Source organism: Leiobunum rupestre, chromosome 7 (assembly GCF_980474605.1).
Source record: "Leiobunum rupestre chromosome 7, qqLeiRupe1.1.hap1, whole genome shotgun sequence".
Classification (NCBI taxonomy): domain Eukaryota; kingdom Metazoa; phylum Arthropoda; class Arachnida; order Opiliones; family Sclerosomatidae; genus Leiobunum; species Leiobunum rupestre.
Genome location: NC_143390.1, coordinates 22,444,825 through 22,463,115, shown reverse-complemented (window position 1 = coordinate 22,463,115; position 18,291 = coordinate 22,444,825). Strand labels below are relative to the sequence as shown.

At 36.8% G+C, this 18,291-nt stretch overlaps 2 protein-coding genes across 3 annotated transcripts; one reads left to right on the top strand and one right to left on the bottom strand.

The window, feature by feature from the left end:
* Positions 1 to 4,240: 4,240 nt before the first annotated feature.
* On the top strand, positions 4,241 to 14,570 carry LOC149935170 (uncharacterized). Its single transcript, XM_090154165.1, has 10 exons — positions 4,241 to 4,311; positions 5,214 to 5,301; positions 7,109 to 7,238; positions 7,300 to 7,446; positions 10,202 to 10,509; positions 11,532 to 11,692; positions 11,755 to 11,836; positions 12,476 to 12,566; positions 12,631 to 12,801; positions 14,455 to 14,570. Exons 5-10 carry the CDS (start codon positions 10,255 to 10,257, stop codon positions 14,502 to 14,504), a joined length of 810 nt encoding a protein of 269 aa, XP_090010291.1. The 5' UTR covers positions 4,241 to 4,311; positions 5,214 to 5,301; positions 7,109 to 7,238; positions 7,300 to 7,446; positions 10,202 to 10,254; the 3' UTR covers positions 14,505 to 14,570.
* A 67-nt stretch (positions 14,571 to 14,637) lies between these two features.
* LOC149935169 (AP-5 complex subunit mu-1-like) lies at positions 14,638 to 18,291 on the bottom strand. 2 transcript variants are annotated; one of them, XM_090181276.1, is made up of 12 exons: positions 18,119 to 18,285; positions 17,818 to 17,997; positions 17,626 to 17,702; positions 17,324 to 17,552; positions 17,178 to 17,257; positions 17,049 to 17,112; positions 16,762 to 16,986; positions 16,492 to 16,690; positions 16,127 to 16,236; positions 15,973 to 16,073; positions 15,210 to 15,414; positions 14,638 to 15,134 (listed from the first exon to the last, which is right to left on the bottom strand). In XM_090181276.1, exons 3-12 carry the CDS (start codon positions 17,691 to 17,693, stop codon positions 14,937 to 14,939), a joined length of 1,479 nt encoding a protein of 492 aa, XP_090037402.1. In that variant the 5' UTR covers positions 17,694 to 17,702; positions 17,818 to 17,997; positions 18,119 to 18,285; the 3' UTR covers positions 14,638 to 14,936. The 2 variants fall into 2 exon arrangements, with proteins under 2 accessions (XP_090037402.1, XP_090037403.1); XM_090181277.1 differs by having other exon boundaries at positions 14,994 to 15,134; positions 15,210 to 15,340; positions 18,119 to 18,291.

Here is an 18,291-nt window from a genome sequence, read left to right as displayed (position 1 = left end):
TCCTTATTTCCGGCCCATGGTTATTCTCACTTCTTTCTCTCTTTATTGAGAGGTCGTTTAGTACGCGTCCAAATTGAGCGCGCCCCCACAACAATGGCGAGACGTACTTTTAATTAGAGCCGTTCCTGGCGCGGCTCATTAAGTTCAGATCTAAAAGCCCATTTTCCAAGACTTTCGGCTCTGGAGAAATCTCAAGTTTTAATTGAGATAACGCCTTGAAGGGGAACGGTCAAGCTTTAACCAGTTAGATAGCCCTATAGCCCGTTAAAAACTAAAATTTATGGCGAAAACCGCGTAAACAAATATTAAGTGGTTAATTTTTAATAAAATAAAGACATTTCGGGAAATTGAAAAGCGCGCGTCCGCTGCGAAACCTGGGGGTGACATCGCTTCCCTACTGTATGCTTTGTTGCGTTTCCGGTTTTGACGTCACGATAGTCATTGGTTACTCACCGAAGTCATCGGCTGGAGAAGAGTTGGTTTTTCCGATGACTGACGTCATTTCTGACGTAAGACTACTATAAAAGCTACGGAATTTTAAGCAACTTACGACGTCATTATGACGAAAAAGCTCATCGGTGGAAAATATCAAATCCATCGGGTTTTTTTCTGTTGACTGCTGCTGAAGGTAGCCCTGGTGAAAAATCGTGCTGCTGAAGATGCGAAAGATTTGTTTTGCACGCGCGGCGCGTTCTAGTTATACGAGACCTAAGCCTAAATTGCGCGATTTTAAAAGTTAGGATAGTTTGCATATTGCTCACTAAGATCCAAATATTTGGCGATATTTTGCGTTTCAACTTTTTGGGCCAAAAACTATTTTTTCAAGACAAAATAACTTACGTGTAAGTATATTGAACGTCTTGTTGATCTTTTCATGTGTAAATAAGGCGATATTTGGAAAAGCTTGGCCGTTCCGCTTTAAAGGTTCGCTCGGAAATGCATGATTACCAGGCTGACAGGCAATAATCCGTAAACAATTATAGGTATTATATGACACAAATCTCAAAACTATAAGTTAATAGGCGCTTCAATAAATGCCGCTCTCTTTTTCATTCCTCACCAACGCGCATGCACGAACCACTGAATTAAATAGTCACATGTGTATGTTAGTTTTATCATATGTAACATAATTACTCATAAGTATGCCACTGTAACTTTTTCCATTCAAAAATCTTCACTAACGGTTTGTTTCACCACGAACCAGTCAAAAGGTGGACTACGTTAGATTTTAACCTTTTTATTCATCCTAGTAATTTTGGGAGTCACACTATTGGTTACTAACATATTTATTTAAGCCGATGTTAAAAACCTCTAAATTGAGAAGGAATTTTTTGCGTCGGAATTTTAGTCAGCCCAATGTAGCTTTATTGAAATTCATAAACTCGCTCGGTTTGTGCGGATGAAGTTAAATTATGAGTAGTTTAGAAAAATAAAAGGTTGGGGAAAATGATCAATAAGTGATCGCTTTCCGAAAATGGAACAAGTCGTCGAAGTGGGATATTCCACCAGCGTTATTAAACCCATACCAAGCCTAGAAGTCTTAGGCCTAGGCTTAAAAGAATCTGCAAAGACTCCAACCTTGTAGATTCCCCAGATAAGCTCAACCTAAATTTCAACTATTTTTTCCAATAAACCTGCTTCTTTTATTTGACAAAGCAAATTTATTTTAGAACCTGAGTCTCCGAAAACTTCATTAATTTGCATATTAATTGCATTAACAGCACTGGACGGTATATTGTAGTTCATTTTAGCCCCTAAGCCTTGGTTGTTCGAACCGGTTTGTTTACCAAAATAATGGCCGTCGGTTTATCAGACGTAGATCTAATAGGCGAAACTATAAAGTCCAGGGGGTCTGAAAATATGTTAGTCACGTGACTTGGTGGAGAAATGCAGCGACATCTATCTTATGAAATACGAACTATTATTCAATTTATTTTGCTAATGGCGGTTCATCTATATTTTCTAATTATTAATATTATTATTTAAAACATCTTGTAATAGGAAGGTGTAAGATAATTAGCTGCCTGCAGTATCTCGAAGGAATATTTTTTTCTTCTTTACCGCCACACGGCCAACTATGAACTGTGAAATGGTAGTCACGTGATTTTGTTTTCCCATTTTAACAAGTTGGTTAAGACCGAATTTACTTTCTAGTTTCGCCTATTTTGCGACGGCATAATCGGCATTTGAGAATCGATGACGTCAAATATTACGTAGGGTACGGATGACGCAATATCTGTGAAACAAACCGTTAGTGAAGAAATAGATCTAGTGGCATACTTATGAGTAATTATGTTACATATGGTTTTATTTGTAAGGCTAAAGTTGAGGAGGCGCGTTTGAAATTGAACGACCCCTTCTACATTGAAATATTAAGCAGAGTGCGCTCTAAAATATCACGCTTTTTCAAGTATGTCCTGACTATCTGTATTACTACTTCTAGGCAAATCGCTGAACAGGTTTATTTAAGCGTCTACTATAGAGTTAAAATTACAGTTTTTTTGTTCTATGGGGGAATATATCGAAAAGTGATAAAATGTTTAAATATATTTAAAATGAGCAATTCATTCTTGATATGAGTCATAATTTGATAACTAGGACAGGTCGAAGTTTGTAGCGCCTTTGTTGGTTTTTAACTAATATGCTAAAATATATGAAATAAAATGAAATTATAGGATTTCATAAGACTGTATCAGAATTATAGAACAATATAAGAATTATAAGACCGTATCAGAATTGTAGGACAATTTAGGAATTATAGCATCTCTGTGAGGCCAGCGTTTAATTAGGAAAAATAGAATAAGGCTATAACAATATTAATTAATCCACAATTTATTATAACCATTTAAAGTCCGATTAGAATAAGGATCTGAGAAGAAATTTTTGCCGTTAGTGGCGTAACCGAGCTAGAGGTGTTCTAAGCAGACGGCGGGTCAAGACAACCAACGGTATAAAAACCTGTTATCTCCTAATGGAATTAAAACTTGTTGTCAAGACAACCAATGGAATAAGTAATTAATGTCCAGACAACCAATGTCATAAATAATTGTTGTCAAGACAACCAATGTCATAAATAATTGTTGTCAAGACAACCAATGTCATAAATAATTGTTGTCAAAACAACCAATGGCATAAATAAATGTGGTCAAGACAACCAAAGGCATAAATAAATGTGGTCAAGACAACCAATGTCATAAATAATTGTTGTCAAGACAACCAATGGCATAAGTAAATCTGGTCAAGACAACCAATGGCATAAATAAATGTGGTCAAGACAACCAATGGCATAAATAATTGTTGTCAAGAAGGGCTTGCCACCACCCTCCTACGCATTGTAACCCGGCCACCTGTTTAAAGGCATTATAAACTAGATGACTTGGGCCTAAGGTGGTGCCTTGGGTATTAGCCTAGCTGATTATTATAACCAACGGCATAAATAATTGTTGTCAAGACAACCAATGGAATAAAAACTTGTTGTTAAGACAGCCAATAGAATAAATAATTGTTGTCAAGACAACCAATGGAATAAAAACTTGTTGTTAAGACAGCTAATGGAATAAATAATTGTTGTCAAGACAACCAATGAAATAAAAACTTGTTGTTAAGACAGCCAATAGAATAAATAATTGTTGTCAAGACAACCAATGGAATAAAAACTTATTGTTAAGACAGCCAATAGAATAAATAATTGTTGTCAAGACAACCAATGGAATAAAAACTTGTTGTTAAGACAGCTAATGGAATAAATAATTGTTGTCAAGACAACCAATTGAATAATCAGACGCAGTCCGCTTAGGAGACATCTAGCTCCGTCAAATTTCTTTTTAGATTCCCATTGCGTTTCATAGAAATATAGCGAAGTGTAAATTTTCCGTAACGCAGGAAACCTTCGTACGCCGAAGAAGAAGCGTCGGACGCGGCTCGAGAACCGTTACTGTGGGCTCTCATCTGCGAGGAAAAGGAGACTTCGTGCCACAAATACCTACATCGAGGAATAGTTGAGCTGGACAGCGTCACTCGTTTTTTGAGCGCTTTGAAACTGCCGGAATGGGTGAGAAACAACCATAAAAATACTTTCCCTTTTTACGACCACTATGAGAGATGTGAAATATTACATTTCGTCGGGGTGCAGAGCTCGGCTTGGCTGGACGACGAAGGCAGGCTGACCAGCGTTTACGAACAACCCGAGATAGACATTCCCGTCGTCTACGTCATTTCCAGCGGAGCCGATGGCGAAGACGGCGCTTTACGCTCGGCCGGATTGCTGAGCGCCGTTTACAGAGGGGCGGCTGGGATCGCTCGACTCTCGAGGTAGGCGGAAAGTTCGCAAACACTCTTCTTTTTCCCTTCTTCCGAAAGGATGGGAGGAAAAAGGTGACGTTCACGCCTACGCGTTCTTTACACCGCCGACCATCGGCGTCTCCAACGAAGTTACGAATAAAAAACATCCTTCAATTTATACACTTTAAATATCAAGAGGGGATGTAAATCAATATTTTGCTACTCTCAAACTATAACTAGGAGATGTGAAAAAATAAACGGGTTTCGAGGAGTAGCGGGAAGAGTTTATAGTTTCCAAATATTTATAGGAAATATCGGATAAAAAATTCAAAGTGATAGGGGATTAATAGGACTGAACTTACCAATTTCGTGGGAGTTTTTATAGGTTTCAAATAAAGAAATATTGTAGATTTATAGGATTGAAATTGCCAATTTCGTAGGAAATTTTATAGGGTTCAAATATCGAAATATTGTAGATTTATAGGTTGGAAATTACCAATTTTGCAGGAGTTTTTATAGGGTTCAAATATCGAAAAATTGTAGATTTATAGGATTGAAATTTCCAATTTCGTAGAAGTTTTTATAGGATCACAATATTGAAAATTAGTAATTTTTAGGATTGAAATTAAAAAATTCCACGCCACTGGCTATTAGGAGACAGATTAAAAGAAAACTTTAAAATCTGCTATTAATTTTTTTTAATTAATTGAAGGATAAATATTAAGACTTTCGAAAACTTTCTGTCTTTTTCAATTAGATACCCAACTCTTAAAAGTACTTTCACTTTTCTTTAAAGCAAGATCAGTCGAGACATTAATGACGGGGGGATGGTGGGAGGAGGCTCTAAAAATAGAAGGTCAAGGGTCGAGGCTGAGAGAAAGGCGTGATGGGTCGCTATAAAATATTTAAACGCATATATATATGTTTGACAGGGACAACGTACCCGAGAATCTGAAGCGGACGACGGTGGGCGACGGGAGAAGTCTTCCCCTCGAGTTGCTCTTCCGAGCAGAGCCCCAGGTATTGGATTACTCCCTCTTCACCCCGCTTTATTTTTAGAAATTGCACGAGCGTCAGCGTAAAAACTCTTCTCGCTTCGATTACTGATTGAATTAATTTTCAATGCGGAAAAAAAACCCGCCAAAAGTTTAATATCCAAAAAGGATCAAAACCAGTTTTCATTTTACTTTCTTAAGCTTGGTTTATCCTTCTTACCGCTTAAAAAGAGTAACACCAGTAGTAAATAATATAAATCTTAAGAGTGACGTATCCATCTAGGATCGTAAAAATTAAACGTGAATTTTCGATGGCTCGATGCAGTTTTCAATAGTTCTTTTTATAAAATAACCTTGGCCATCTTGTTGAAATGTTGCCTCCCCGCTTCAGCTGTGGATCCGTTTTCTTTCCCACTAAAGAGCTTATGAACTCATTCTTAGGCATTGACTGAACTATTCCAGGGCAACATTTCAACAAGTTGGGCAAGCGTAAAGACATTTTATAAAATCAACTATTGACCTTTCTATAAAGTAACATTGGCCTTCTTGTTTAGATGTATCGGGCGCGTCACTCGTGACGTAGAAGTTACGTTTCACTATGATGGCCAATAGACGCTAGCGTCTAGGAGCAACAAACACAACACCCCACACAAGGAGAACGTAACCCGTCCAAAGTCATGCATTTTCTTGCGTACAGTTTTCATTGGCTAGACGCTTTAGCGCCTGCTGCCGTCGGAAGGGGAAAATTCGGAAATTGTCTTCCCCCCCGCCCGTAAAACGTTCAGCGTAAAGGCTCGTGACGCTCGTCCAATGAAATTCGTACACAACCCTTCGTTAGCGTGTTTAAAGGCTAGCTGCGTTCTCCTTGTGTTTGTTGCTCCTAGCTAGCGTAAACTGTCTTATTCACCTTGTTTAAAGATATTTTAGCGTAAATGGGCGATTTCTCGCTTGCTCCCTGAAATAAAAAAATGCGCGAGCCTTTTACGCTAAAATATTGATGATAAAATTGGCGAATAAGTAGATAAGTCCATGATGAAAAGGGATAATAAAGCTAAACCATAAACAAAATTTGAAGAAATTTAAAAACTTACTAATAGCTCGTACCGATAGGTCTAGCTATTAGTAAGTTTTTAAATTTCTTCAAATTTGATTAGGGTTTAGCTTTATTATCCCTTTTCATTATGGACTTATCTACTTTTTCGCCAATTTTATCATCCTTTACAATGCAGTCCACAGGACTGGTGGTTCCTTTTAACTTAACGCGCTAAAATATTAAAGAGCGCGTGGAACATTTTAACAAGTTGAACAAGATACGAATTAAAATTCGACGATTCGCCCTTTTTATAAAGATCTAACCTTCAAAACTGGACTGAACTCCTACGTATCTCGTGACGAAAGCGATACATTAAAACAAGTTCGGCAAGCTTAATGACTTTATAGAAAGGCTTATTATAATTATAATGTGACAGGTCAGGACCGTGCAGAAGCATTTCGAAACCCCCGGGACAAATTGAACCATCGGGGGCCCTTCTAAAGGAAAATTTTAAGGGAGGGGTGCTAGTGAAAGGGCCTCAATTAATATTGACCATTTCATTAAAGAGTTCGCATTGCTAAAAACACGCAAAATAAAATTTTAATTTTTAAATGACTTGAATCCTTTTGCAATCAACAGAGCAACAGATTTTTCAAAGATTTTTTGCTTAGTTGCGAAAATAAAGGGGGGGCGGCAAATTTAGGGTTTGCCCCGGGTGAAAGAAATACACGCTACGCCACTGTTTCTAGGGATATATTATACGCTTCTGGTAAAACTGAATAGTAATTGTTATCGACAGGGCAAGTTTCGCTCCTTCCCTACAATAGACGGGATCACGGAATTTCTGAAAGATTATTTCGAAGAACAACGTCGACAACTTCTAAACCGACTCGGAGAAGCTAAGATTGACCACGCGGAGGAGATTATCCGTTTAGTGACGATCAAGTAATGACATTTTTACCGTAATTATAACAATCCCGCGCATTCCAGCTCAATTGATACAAGACGATCCGGTCTCGCAACTCGTCCAGGAAATCGGTAAGCCCGATTGGAAGACGCTCGTCTCTCTGACTGAAGCGAATTTCTCCGAATACGAGAAGACCAAGACCAACTTGTTCGTCCTATTCTATTTGCCGTGTAAGTCTGATTTTCGCCGGCGGCGCGAAACGCGAAATGTTTTAAGGGGGAAGACTACAGTGGCCATTGTCTACTTTCGCGCTATTTCAAGCTGAACTCTTTTAATTTTGTATTTTAACTTATAAAATTAATATTTCAGTGTAGAACAGCTTCTTGTTTAGTGCTTAAAATGATTTTGACAATTTTAAATTTTAAAGTAATTAAGTTATTACCCCCCGGAGCTAAAAAAGTTGGGCAAGCGCCCAAACTACCCTTTAGTTAGAACCTTATTTCTCGTTAACTATTAATAAGAAAAATATAATTCAATGATGTGATTGTTAAAACAGAAACGTTCAGCTCGAACGAAAAAGAGGCTTTTACTGTATTCTTCCCCCTTAAATGGAATATAAGCTCCAACGCTTACCTTACGGAAGCGGATAACTATATTCGTAGCTTGCACGTGGGTGTGGCCTATTTTCGTTGCCATGGTAACGAGTTTTGGTTGTCCGTGACATTAGAAAGCCAATGGAAGTCACGTGACTATTTTCTCGCAGTTAATATGGTCACGTGGTGTTTGCCTCGTGATTTGTGACGTGAACTGTGACGTAGTAAAATGTCATGGCGGCCGTTTTCAAGCGGAGCTTAGCTATGACGTATGCCGATGACGCGGCGGGCAAGGAGAGAATATGTACGCGCTTGGATTATCTAAGGAGGATGATGATTATCACAGAAACGGGCGTTGTTTAGGGTTTTGCTCAGCTAAACCATAGCTAAACTCAGCTCCTATTCGATAATTAGCAGAGTTGGCTGGTTTAAACCACACTGGATTAAACCGTGGCTTAAATCATGGTTTAAACCCAGTGATTTTGAAAAAAAAAACTATGTTTTTTTTTATAATTTGGCTTTTTTAATTAACTCAAAATTATTCCAAAATGTTTGCACATTTTCAAGGTGACCACATTTTCTATATTTTCAATACCTTAATTCCTATAAATTAATTCCTTAGGGTTTCTCATGTAGTATATAACCCGAAAACAGTCCGTTGTCGTGTACCCTTCTTCATCCTATATTTCACTTTATTTGATCTCTTTTGATTATTAAGAATCCTTATTTTTGCTTACGGTTTTTCCTATATTTTTTCTTATAATTCGTTTGAAAATTTCATATTTTTTCTGTAAGATTTTCGAGGCATTTTCCTGGTCACCCTGCATTTATACAAAATCAAAAATAAAACTAAAACTAAAATTTCGTTCTAGTGAGACTTGTAAAAATTGAAACCAAAACTAAAACTTCGTTCTGGTCACGTGAGACTTGTAAAATCACTCATATTATATTTTTATTTGATTAGTAATATGTATGCACGGTTAAACAAAAGCGAAAAATAGATTAAAAGTAAAATAAAGCAGTGTTTAAAAAAACCTGATTTAAACAAAAAATAACTGGTTTAAACGAAAAACCGTTTTTTTTTTGGATTTTATTAAAAAAAAAGTTTTTTTTGTCCAACCCTGATATTAAGTCTTGTCTCTCACTTTACATTATGCGCTTTTTTAATCATCTAAATACGTGAGGATCGTGACAAATTCTCCAAGATCTTCAGCGTTAGGACTAAACCGGCTACTTAGCGACGGCAGCCAGCCAATGAATTTGAAGAAACACGACACGTCATACATTCTACGTAGTTTAAGCTCCGCCCGTTTCGCGGCACGGTATTCCAAGTGTATACATATACAGTAGCGTCGCTAAGGGTGGGCTGAAGTGGGCTTTAGCCCCCCTGCATTTTTGAGATGGGCCACATATTTATATTAAAAGGGCCACATGTTTATAATTAAGAGGCCACATATTTTAATTTAGGAATTTTCTTTATCTCTAGAAATTTGTTTTATTGCCAAGAAACGTTTTTCTGGAAAAAAATCTTTCAAAATCAATTCGTTTACTCAAAAAGATAGTAGGGAGCGGAAATAGAGAAAGTTGAAAAGAAAAGGGCTTAAGGGAATTTAAGGAAATATCCCAGGCATGCCCGTGTCCCCTCCAGGTCGGATACAAGATCAGTAGGGGGTCCAGAAAACGCGACGAGAGCCGCAACAATAAAACGACTTTGCTATTCTCGCTTCCTGCAAAATCTGGGGTTTTTTCGATTTCACCATTTTTGCGAAATATGGTCAATCCAAGGTTCCCGCTAAGGGCCACAAAATTCTTAGGGGCTACAAAATAATTATCCCACCTGTGAAAAAACCTTAGCGCCGCTACTGTACATATATTGTTTCCTGATCTTAGGGATTACCTCCTCAATAAACCACTAGGTAGCGCCAAAACGGCCAAAAGCTACAGGCAGGAGCTATCAATATTGGAACCATATGTAAGCAGGGCAGGAAATAAGAAATTAAAGTTATCGGACATTTGTCCAGTGACCCCCACTCATTTCAAGGTCCCCCCCTCTCTGCGGCTTCAAACTTATATTTTTCAAATAACCTATAAGATTATTTGACTGCACTTTTATTTTCTTTCGAATCTTTGACATATTTAACCACTGTGAGTAAAGTAACTGTTAGTCTGTTACTCGAGTTAAACTTAAATTTGAGCAAAAAAAAACTAAGTTATCGGACAAATGTCCAATGACCCCCCTAAGATTTAGAAAAGTTATCGGACATATACCAAATTTATCGGACAATTTCCAGTGTCCTGTGCTTATTTCATGCCCTGTTTGTAGGGAGACCTAAATCTTAGAGGTTATATTCCCTTTAAACACGCGACCAATCTCCGTTTCATTGGTAATTAGGGGATTCGGCGAGTCAGCTGGTAATCCACGTCGTCAACAGTATTTCCACGCGAATGAGGCTAGGAATCGAAGACAATAAGCGATCTTTATTGGCCAAAATGGATTGCTACGATTGGACCTATTTCTGTCAGAAGAGGAGAATTTTCACATTCCCCGCTTTCGTATTTTTCGGATCCAATTCGACAGTCGCGTACAACGGAGTATATGAAAAAAATGCCTTACGAACTTTTGTCAATAAATACCGTACCGCGAATAAGGATAGCGACTATTGTGATAAGGAGCTGAGCTGCGAAAAATCTAATAATTTCGTGAGTGTATCTGCGAAAACGGACCTGGGTTCAAAAAAGTCGTAAATCAAGTTTTGAGAAAATCAATGTTTAAGTTTTGAAGCTTGTTTTATTACAAATTAGGAAGACAGAAAAATTATAACACAAACGTTTTAAATTTTTAAGTGATTTCAAATTATTTAAAAAATTTATAAAACTAAGTTATAATACCAAAAGGTCGGGTTACTATATTTTCACTTTGAAATTTTCATTAAAAATATCGCAACTTGAAGGACAATAAAATTTCCTAAAAAAATATTGTCGTAACTACAAAATTAATCTTCTTTTTTCAAACTAAAATGTCGTAACTTCAAAAACAATATGACGATATTTTCAAATCGAAATTTTTTCTCAAAACAAATAACTACATTCTTAATCCATGGACAGTAAATTAAGAGGACAGGTTTTCGATACCCTTCCACAGTGCATTTTATTTCTCCCCGCGTATCAATCAGCTCGAGAGACTCCGAGGGAGTATTGCAAGGTCGTTTGTACCACGTGATCTTAAATTTTCAAAATGGCAATCTAATGCGGTTGATATTGTTACGTAATTGTTTGCGCTTTATATTTTAGTAATTTTTAATTTTGGTTTTTTAATTCAATAAAAACTATCAACTGATATTTAGTATATCATATTTAATCTATAAAAACGTGAAAAAATACCTTTTGGCGTAATAATGTACTTCGTGTTTATCTTTTTTCTTTTTTCGAACAGTATCGTCCACTCTTAGCGATACTTGTTTTTTTTTTCAAATAACCTTGGACGACTCCCTTAGTGTGATTGGTTTACGGGGGCTAAAAACCAGGCTTTTTACCGATCCCCTAAAATCTACTATCCATGCTTAATCTCTTAATGTCGCGAAATATACTGATAAAACGATTGAATTAGTAGAAAGAACGCCCCATTTACAAGAAAGTGTTAGAAACCGAGTTACGACGTTTTTAAACTCAGGTAACGAAGAATGGAAAAGCGTATAGTAATGACGAAATTCTTTCCCAAATAGCCCGAGCTGAAAGGAGACACTTTGCATTCCGTTCTACGTGAGAATAAAATGATAGGGCTTTTGATTGGGACCAAAATTCGTGGAACGACAAACTATGCATTAATTAAAGGAATAACGGAGAGGAGTTCTAGTTTGCCCGTGGCATTTTGCTGGCTCGATAGGTAAAATGAGTAATTTTTTAAATACGTGGGATACTGGACCTAAAAACTACTTTTTAATTAAGCGAACTAATGCCTGGAAGTGAAGTTTCACGTTTCTATAATTTATCAAACGAAGCTGCGCTATTGTTGGTCGAAAGTAATCAGGTATGTTGGTCCAAAAATGAATTTATTTATACTAAGAGAGAATGACCAATTGGCAATAAACGCTAGAATCATCACAACCATATGTAACATAATTACTCAGAGGAATGCCTCTGTATAACATTTCCATTGAAAAAAATTCAATGAGACCTTGTTTCACGCGGAACATACATTAAGCGGACCCAAAAATGCAAAAATGCTTATAATCCTTGCGCTATTGAAAAGGTTACCCAGGAAACAAAATCTCGTGATCGCGAGACACGAGCTAAACTGAACATGGGCAAAGCCAGAGACGCGCGAGGAATTCTCACTAACTTCCGTTTCCCATCAGTAAAGTTGATGACGCGTATTTCGTCACGGAATTGTAAGTGACGTAATTTACGTCATATCCCGTGAACAAGGTTTCATTAACGAAAATGCTTTTATGGCATACTTATGAGTGATTATGTTACATATGTCACAACGTATAGACATTTTTTGAAGGAATTTACGCATTCTCCTTATAAATAATTACGTAATTACTAGTAATTAAAAATTAAAGTTACTTTATATTCGTATATAATAAAATTTTGGGCGGATATCATATTTAATGGGCAGAAATTAGCTGGGATAAAAGTTTCTACGCGCATTTTTCTAATAAAGAGCGAGATATTCAAATTTGACGGATCGTGGGACGAAAATGGAATTACAGCGTGGATCGAGAAGGCAACGTCAAAAATGATTAAACCTTCGCGTAAGAAGAAGACTTAAGATTTCCATTATTTTATCAATTCATTCACGTAAAATGTTACCCGCAGTTTTCAAGAAACACCACAAATGGGAACCACTTCAGAGTGATTTCAATTTCTTGGAGAAAATCGAAGAAGAGGAAGGCGAGGAAAAGATTAGTACCGATGCAAATATATCTTTGGATATTTTCAGAGAAGAGTCAATACCGCATATCTCCAAAAGGGTTAAAAGTGGGAAAAGTATGCTTCATATTTTTACATAGAGCAGTCTTAATAATATCAAGAATATATGTTGAGGCGATTTTTAGCGTTGCTCTCAATCGCCTTCATGCTTGAAAAGTTCGCCTAAATCTAGGAGCAACAAACACAAGAAGAACGCAGCTAGCCTTTAAACAGGCTAACGCAGTGTTGTGTACAAATTTCATTGAACGAGCCTATACGCTGAACGTTTTACGGAAAAGGGGGAAACAATTTCCGAATTTTTCGCTTCCGACGGCAACAAGCGCTAAAGCGTCTAACCAATGAAAATTGTACACAAGAAAATGCACGACTTTTGACGGGTTGCGTTCTCCTTGTGTGGGGTGCTATGTTTGTTGCTCCTAGCCCTAACTGCACACAGCCCATTATCTCATTGGTTCCCTCAAAGCGTACGCTGGTGTATTTTTCCTTTCCCCCTTTCGTGACAGGGGAAAGTTTATTATGTATCTCTTTACGAGGGGCTAGTCACTCCGCGTAATCGTTGTACAAGCCCGTACCTTTGAATGTACCAATGAAATTACGCGTAACCTTTAGAGCCTGTAGTTTTTTTACCCCAAAATCCCAAGGTGGTGTCGGTCCAAGACCTTAGACACCAACACCAAAATAAAACCAAATCAATACAAACTAAGAAGAACAAATATTAAATTAGAACAATAAAACAAGGGAGAAACATTAAAAGCGCTGAAATGTACGCAAAAACCCAGACAACAGCTTCAGATACCCTGTGAGCGCTGAGCGAACACCCATCCGGAAGTGTGGAAAAGAGTGTACCTTTATCAGTGTTGAGTACACGTAATCGGTGTACAGGCCATCTGAAAGTTACTGTGGTTAGCCCACCATAAGTCTCTAATATTGTTCCATAAGTTTGTCACGTTGGGGAATATTTTACTGAGAGCTAGTAACGGAGTGACGTCATCACAAGAAAATCTCCCCCTAGCGAGGCGCAGTCAAAGGCTACGTGTGACGTGTTAGCAAGCGGACTTGAAACTGCGACGAAGCCCGTAACGCAGTCTGTCTTGTGAATAGCTCTCATTAAAACTTTTGCATGTGAAGAATAGGAAGTGTCACACTTATGTAATAATATTATACACTTATAATAATAGTAATGAATACGAGTTATGATAATGGCGTTAGACTATTTAGGTCTACAATTAGACGCAAAACGGCGACAAAGCCCGTAATGATGTCTGTCTTGTGCAGGGCCCCCTTATCCATAAGGCAGACTAGGCAAAGTGCCTAGGGCCTACGAATATTTTAGGAGACATTAGGGCCTACGATTCCATACGAAGGTCCGAAAAGTCGGTAAATTAGATAATTAGTTAAAACGGCCCTGGTCTTGTGAATAGCTCTCAGTAAAACTTTTGCATGTAAAGAATAGGAAGTATTACACTTTTGTTATAATATTATACACTTATGACCCCACGCATGTACCTTCGCGGGTTCGACGATAATTTACCGCCAAATTGAGGATATGTACACTGCATTACATCTTAAAATTTACCTAGTCTATTACTTTGCTTAAAAATGTAAAATTACACTGCGTTAACCATATTTTTCTGAAAAATAGGTAGCTGAATACTTCTCTCATAAGATATTTATTTTACTATTAACAGAATTAAATATTATCTTTTTCAGAACCAGTTTCACCAGTCAGTAGAATGAACAATAAACACAGAGAATTATAAATTTAAAATTGTTTTTTCAATTTGTTTAATTGAAATGGCGTATAAAAACGTATTTGTAAAATGTGACATTTTCTTGTTTTTTTTTTTCGCAATTTGATCAACAATAGGAATAAGAAATAAAAAAAATAAGTGAATGTAAGTTTGCAATTACAGTTTGAACATATTTTGTACTAACATTGGAAAATTTACAAGTCAAAAATACAGTAATGTGATTTAAACTTAACTTTGTACTACACTGACCAGTTTATTCACTTATCTAAACACTGTTAACTTTAAAAAAAACTTTTAGGTCATAACGAAATTAAAAACTAAAATTAATGGTTTTTAAAAGTATTATTAACAACCATAATAATAATGAGATTTAAACTGTAAATTGGGTATCTAACGTTAAGTTACTTAGAACAAAAAAAAACTAGGAAGACCAAACCGTACTTATTCGGTTACTTCTATAGCGGCAATGTTATCAGGAGCGTAAAATGGAATATCACCGTGACAATTCCATATTTTATAGTCAGTTGCCCTAAGTTCACGGCCAGTTTCAAGTTTGGTTTTAAACGGAGGAGATATTTGTATAGTTTTTAAATCAATGTAGCACCCGCTCAATGTAAAGTTTGGAATTAAAAACTCCAACTAAGTGGCAAACAAAAAAAATCCAGGAGTTAAAATCTCATAGGATAAAAAAATTTATAACAAATAATGTATTACTTGAACGAAAGCGTTATTATCTCGACAAAACGGATGATTGGATAAAGCCTCCTTTCCTGGTACAAAATGGATAGTCGCAGTGAGAGATAGATGGACACCCTTTCCTTGAAAGTTTTGGCCAATATTCCACACTAAAGTTTGTTTATCATCAGTGAGATGTACTAAACCCCAAGATGGTTTACATTCAACTTTCCTTATCTTTCCACTAAAAGGAGTAAATGAATAATATTTGACATATACATGATTTCAAGAATCTGTTTATTTATACTACGTTGTTTCAAATTTAGTTTGTCCTAATCCCCTCATGCTACATCTTCCGATGCTTTAATTTAGCTTCCCTTTCAACCCCTCTCATGCTGGCAGAAAACTAGACCATGATGGCTGAGGATCGTCTTAACATTATCCCCAAGTATAAATTCATTCTTGGAATGGTACTATCTTAGACCAATTTACAGGTTTTCAATATATTATGTACAATTCCTTGCAGTGCTCGAAATGGACTTAATCAAAGCTTTTGATTATTCTGTAAAAAGGGAGCTGTGCATTAAAAAATAATCTTTACAAACCAGAATGATATCAGGAAAAACTTTCACGAAACGGAACGGCATTCCGGTCCATTTCGAGCACCGATTCCTTGTCTTTTAAAATAAGAAAATAGGATCTACGATTACATATAATAAAGCCTTGCGCAAACATGATTAATAAAATAGGAAGACAATACAAAGCATAAATACATTCTTTCTAATTGTTTTCCTTAAATTACCGATTAAAAAAAGGGAATCTGGCTTCAAAATAGCTGAACTTCCTTTTGACTAAACTTTCAGCTAGAGTCAATTTGAGCGTAAGTTCCACTTTCTCTTTACCCTAGAAAAAGTAATTTTAACAAAGTTTAATAGGGATAAAATCAACTGACCTACCTTCATTCTGTATTCGCCGTCAATAGGAGGTTTAGGAATATTGGCGGCGTATTTACATACTGCAAACTTCTTTAGTTGCGGGGTAAATTTAATCTTTTTGGGTGATTTATCTAAATTAAAAAACATTGGAATTAATCGTTATAACCTTCTTGTGTATTTCTTAAATATTGTTGAGGTTAACGGTAATAGTTAGTGTAGGGAGCTGTTGGCTCGAACGCGTGGCATGCAGGGCTTGCCACCACCCTCCTACGCATTGTAACCCGGCCACCTGAATTAAGGGCTTTAAAAGTCGCATGATGACTTAGGCCTAAGGTGGTGCTTTGGGTATTAGCCTAGCTGATTATTATTATTATTATTATTATTACCACTTAAAACTTGCTCCATCGAGGAAAGACTAGAGTTGTGTACGCAAGGATGGAAAATTAAATTGCCCACCAAAATTGGTTTATCTTTGGTATCGTAGCTCACAGCGACGCTTACATCAGTTTGATTTCCTTCTAGATCCGCTTTGACCAACACCGAACCATAAATCTGCGCCGTAGCTCCAACGCGGGCTTGATCCCACTATGAATTCATTGCAACTTCAGTACTACTATTATTTTATAAAAGAATAGTTTGAAAATTTTTGAGTTTACCATAACACATCTAACTGATTCCTGAATTCCAAATGTGACAGTTGACTTGCCCTTTCCGAGGGTTACTTTGGAGGAATGAGGCCCTTTCAGCTGTTCTTCCACAATAATTTTTTCAGGCGAAAGTGTCAGGAGTGAGAACACATTAGAGGGATCCAAGTCTGATGGCCTTCCAAATGGTAACGAAATACTGATGAAGGTTTCAATATCTTTGATTTTTGAAGAAACCTGATGGTGGATAATTTTAGGTACATTACAAAAGAAAGAGAACTGTTTTCAAATTAACGCACCAGGGAATTTAAAATTATGGATGAAATTGCTTCAAGTAAGGCAACACCAATCGTAATAGAGGGGCTAAATTAAATAAAAATCAAACATTATATCAAATTATTATTTAAGTGCATTGTTGCCTAACGCACTTATCAAAAAGATCACTGAATACGCCTTCACTTTTGTAAACTTCCTTGACATTGGGCAAACAACAAAGTAGAGAGCCATTCTATAATGCGATAAAAATTAATTTAAACTCTTCTGTGTATCCTAAATTCACAGTTCCACTTCATACGTGTTCAATGACTACAAGTGGCCAGAGTTTCCCATTTTTAGTTTCTATGTCTACAATTGGCAATTGTGTTTTCTTTGAGATGGAATCCCTCGAGTTCACAAAATTGGGAAACCTTTTCTGTATTCCGAGAGCTATCAAAATCATAGAGCTAAACTCTTCATCTCTCGGAATAGGAACATAGTCCACACCAAGGGATTTTTTTGCACACCGCTCCTGCGCTGGGAAAGCCCTGTACAAAAATTATAAAAAATTTTTATATTGTCTTCAAAAAATAAGTAGTAATAATTTTAATTGTTTAATACCTCGAGTACACAACTGCACTATCCACATCCCCAATATTCCCATGAATCCAAATTTTGCGAACCGCCATTTTCGTCAGCTGATGAAAACAAGATGATTAAGACAATGTAAATAAATTAAGAGCTGTGGTTGGGAGTATTTAAGTCACATATTTTCCGGTGGGTGGGGGGGAGTTGAGGAGAGGTGATATATACCTGAATGATACAAGTAGAAAAAATAAATTTTCTCCACCACGGCTCATAATATGAAACATAATGTTGAAAAAGCGCAATAATTATAGTTTGATAACCGTGTTGATGAAAACACGGAACAAGGCAACAAACGTAGAAAGATCGCTAGAGAATACTTCCAATCTCATGGTTTTGAATTGACACCTAGAAAATAGGTAAATTTATTTTAAAATACCATCACATACACACATAACACTAACAATGGCCGGTTGTTGCCTCTAGAAAACGAGTATAAGGAATGTCATACCAAAGTGGTCATACACACCTTCTCGACAATAACGGCCAACAAACGCTTTATTTTCGGTACATTCAGGGGGGCGGGCGAATGTGGGTTTGGTATGGTTAATAACCAATAGGGAAACTACTTGCTGGCAGAATCCTTTTAGAGCCAACCAAATTCTTAGTTATGGAGGGTAGTTTCCACAACATTCGAGATCT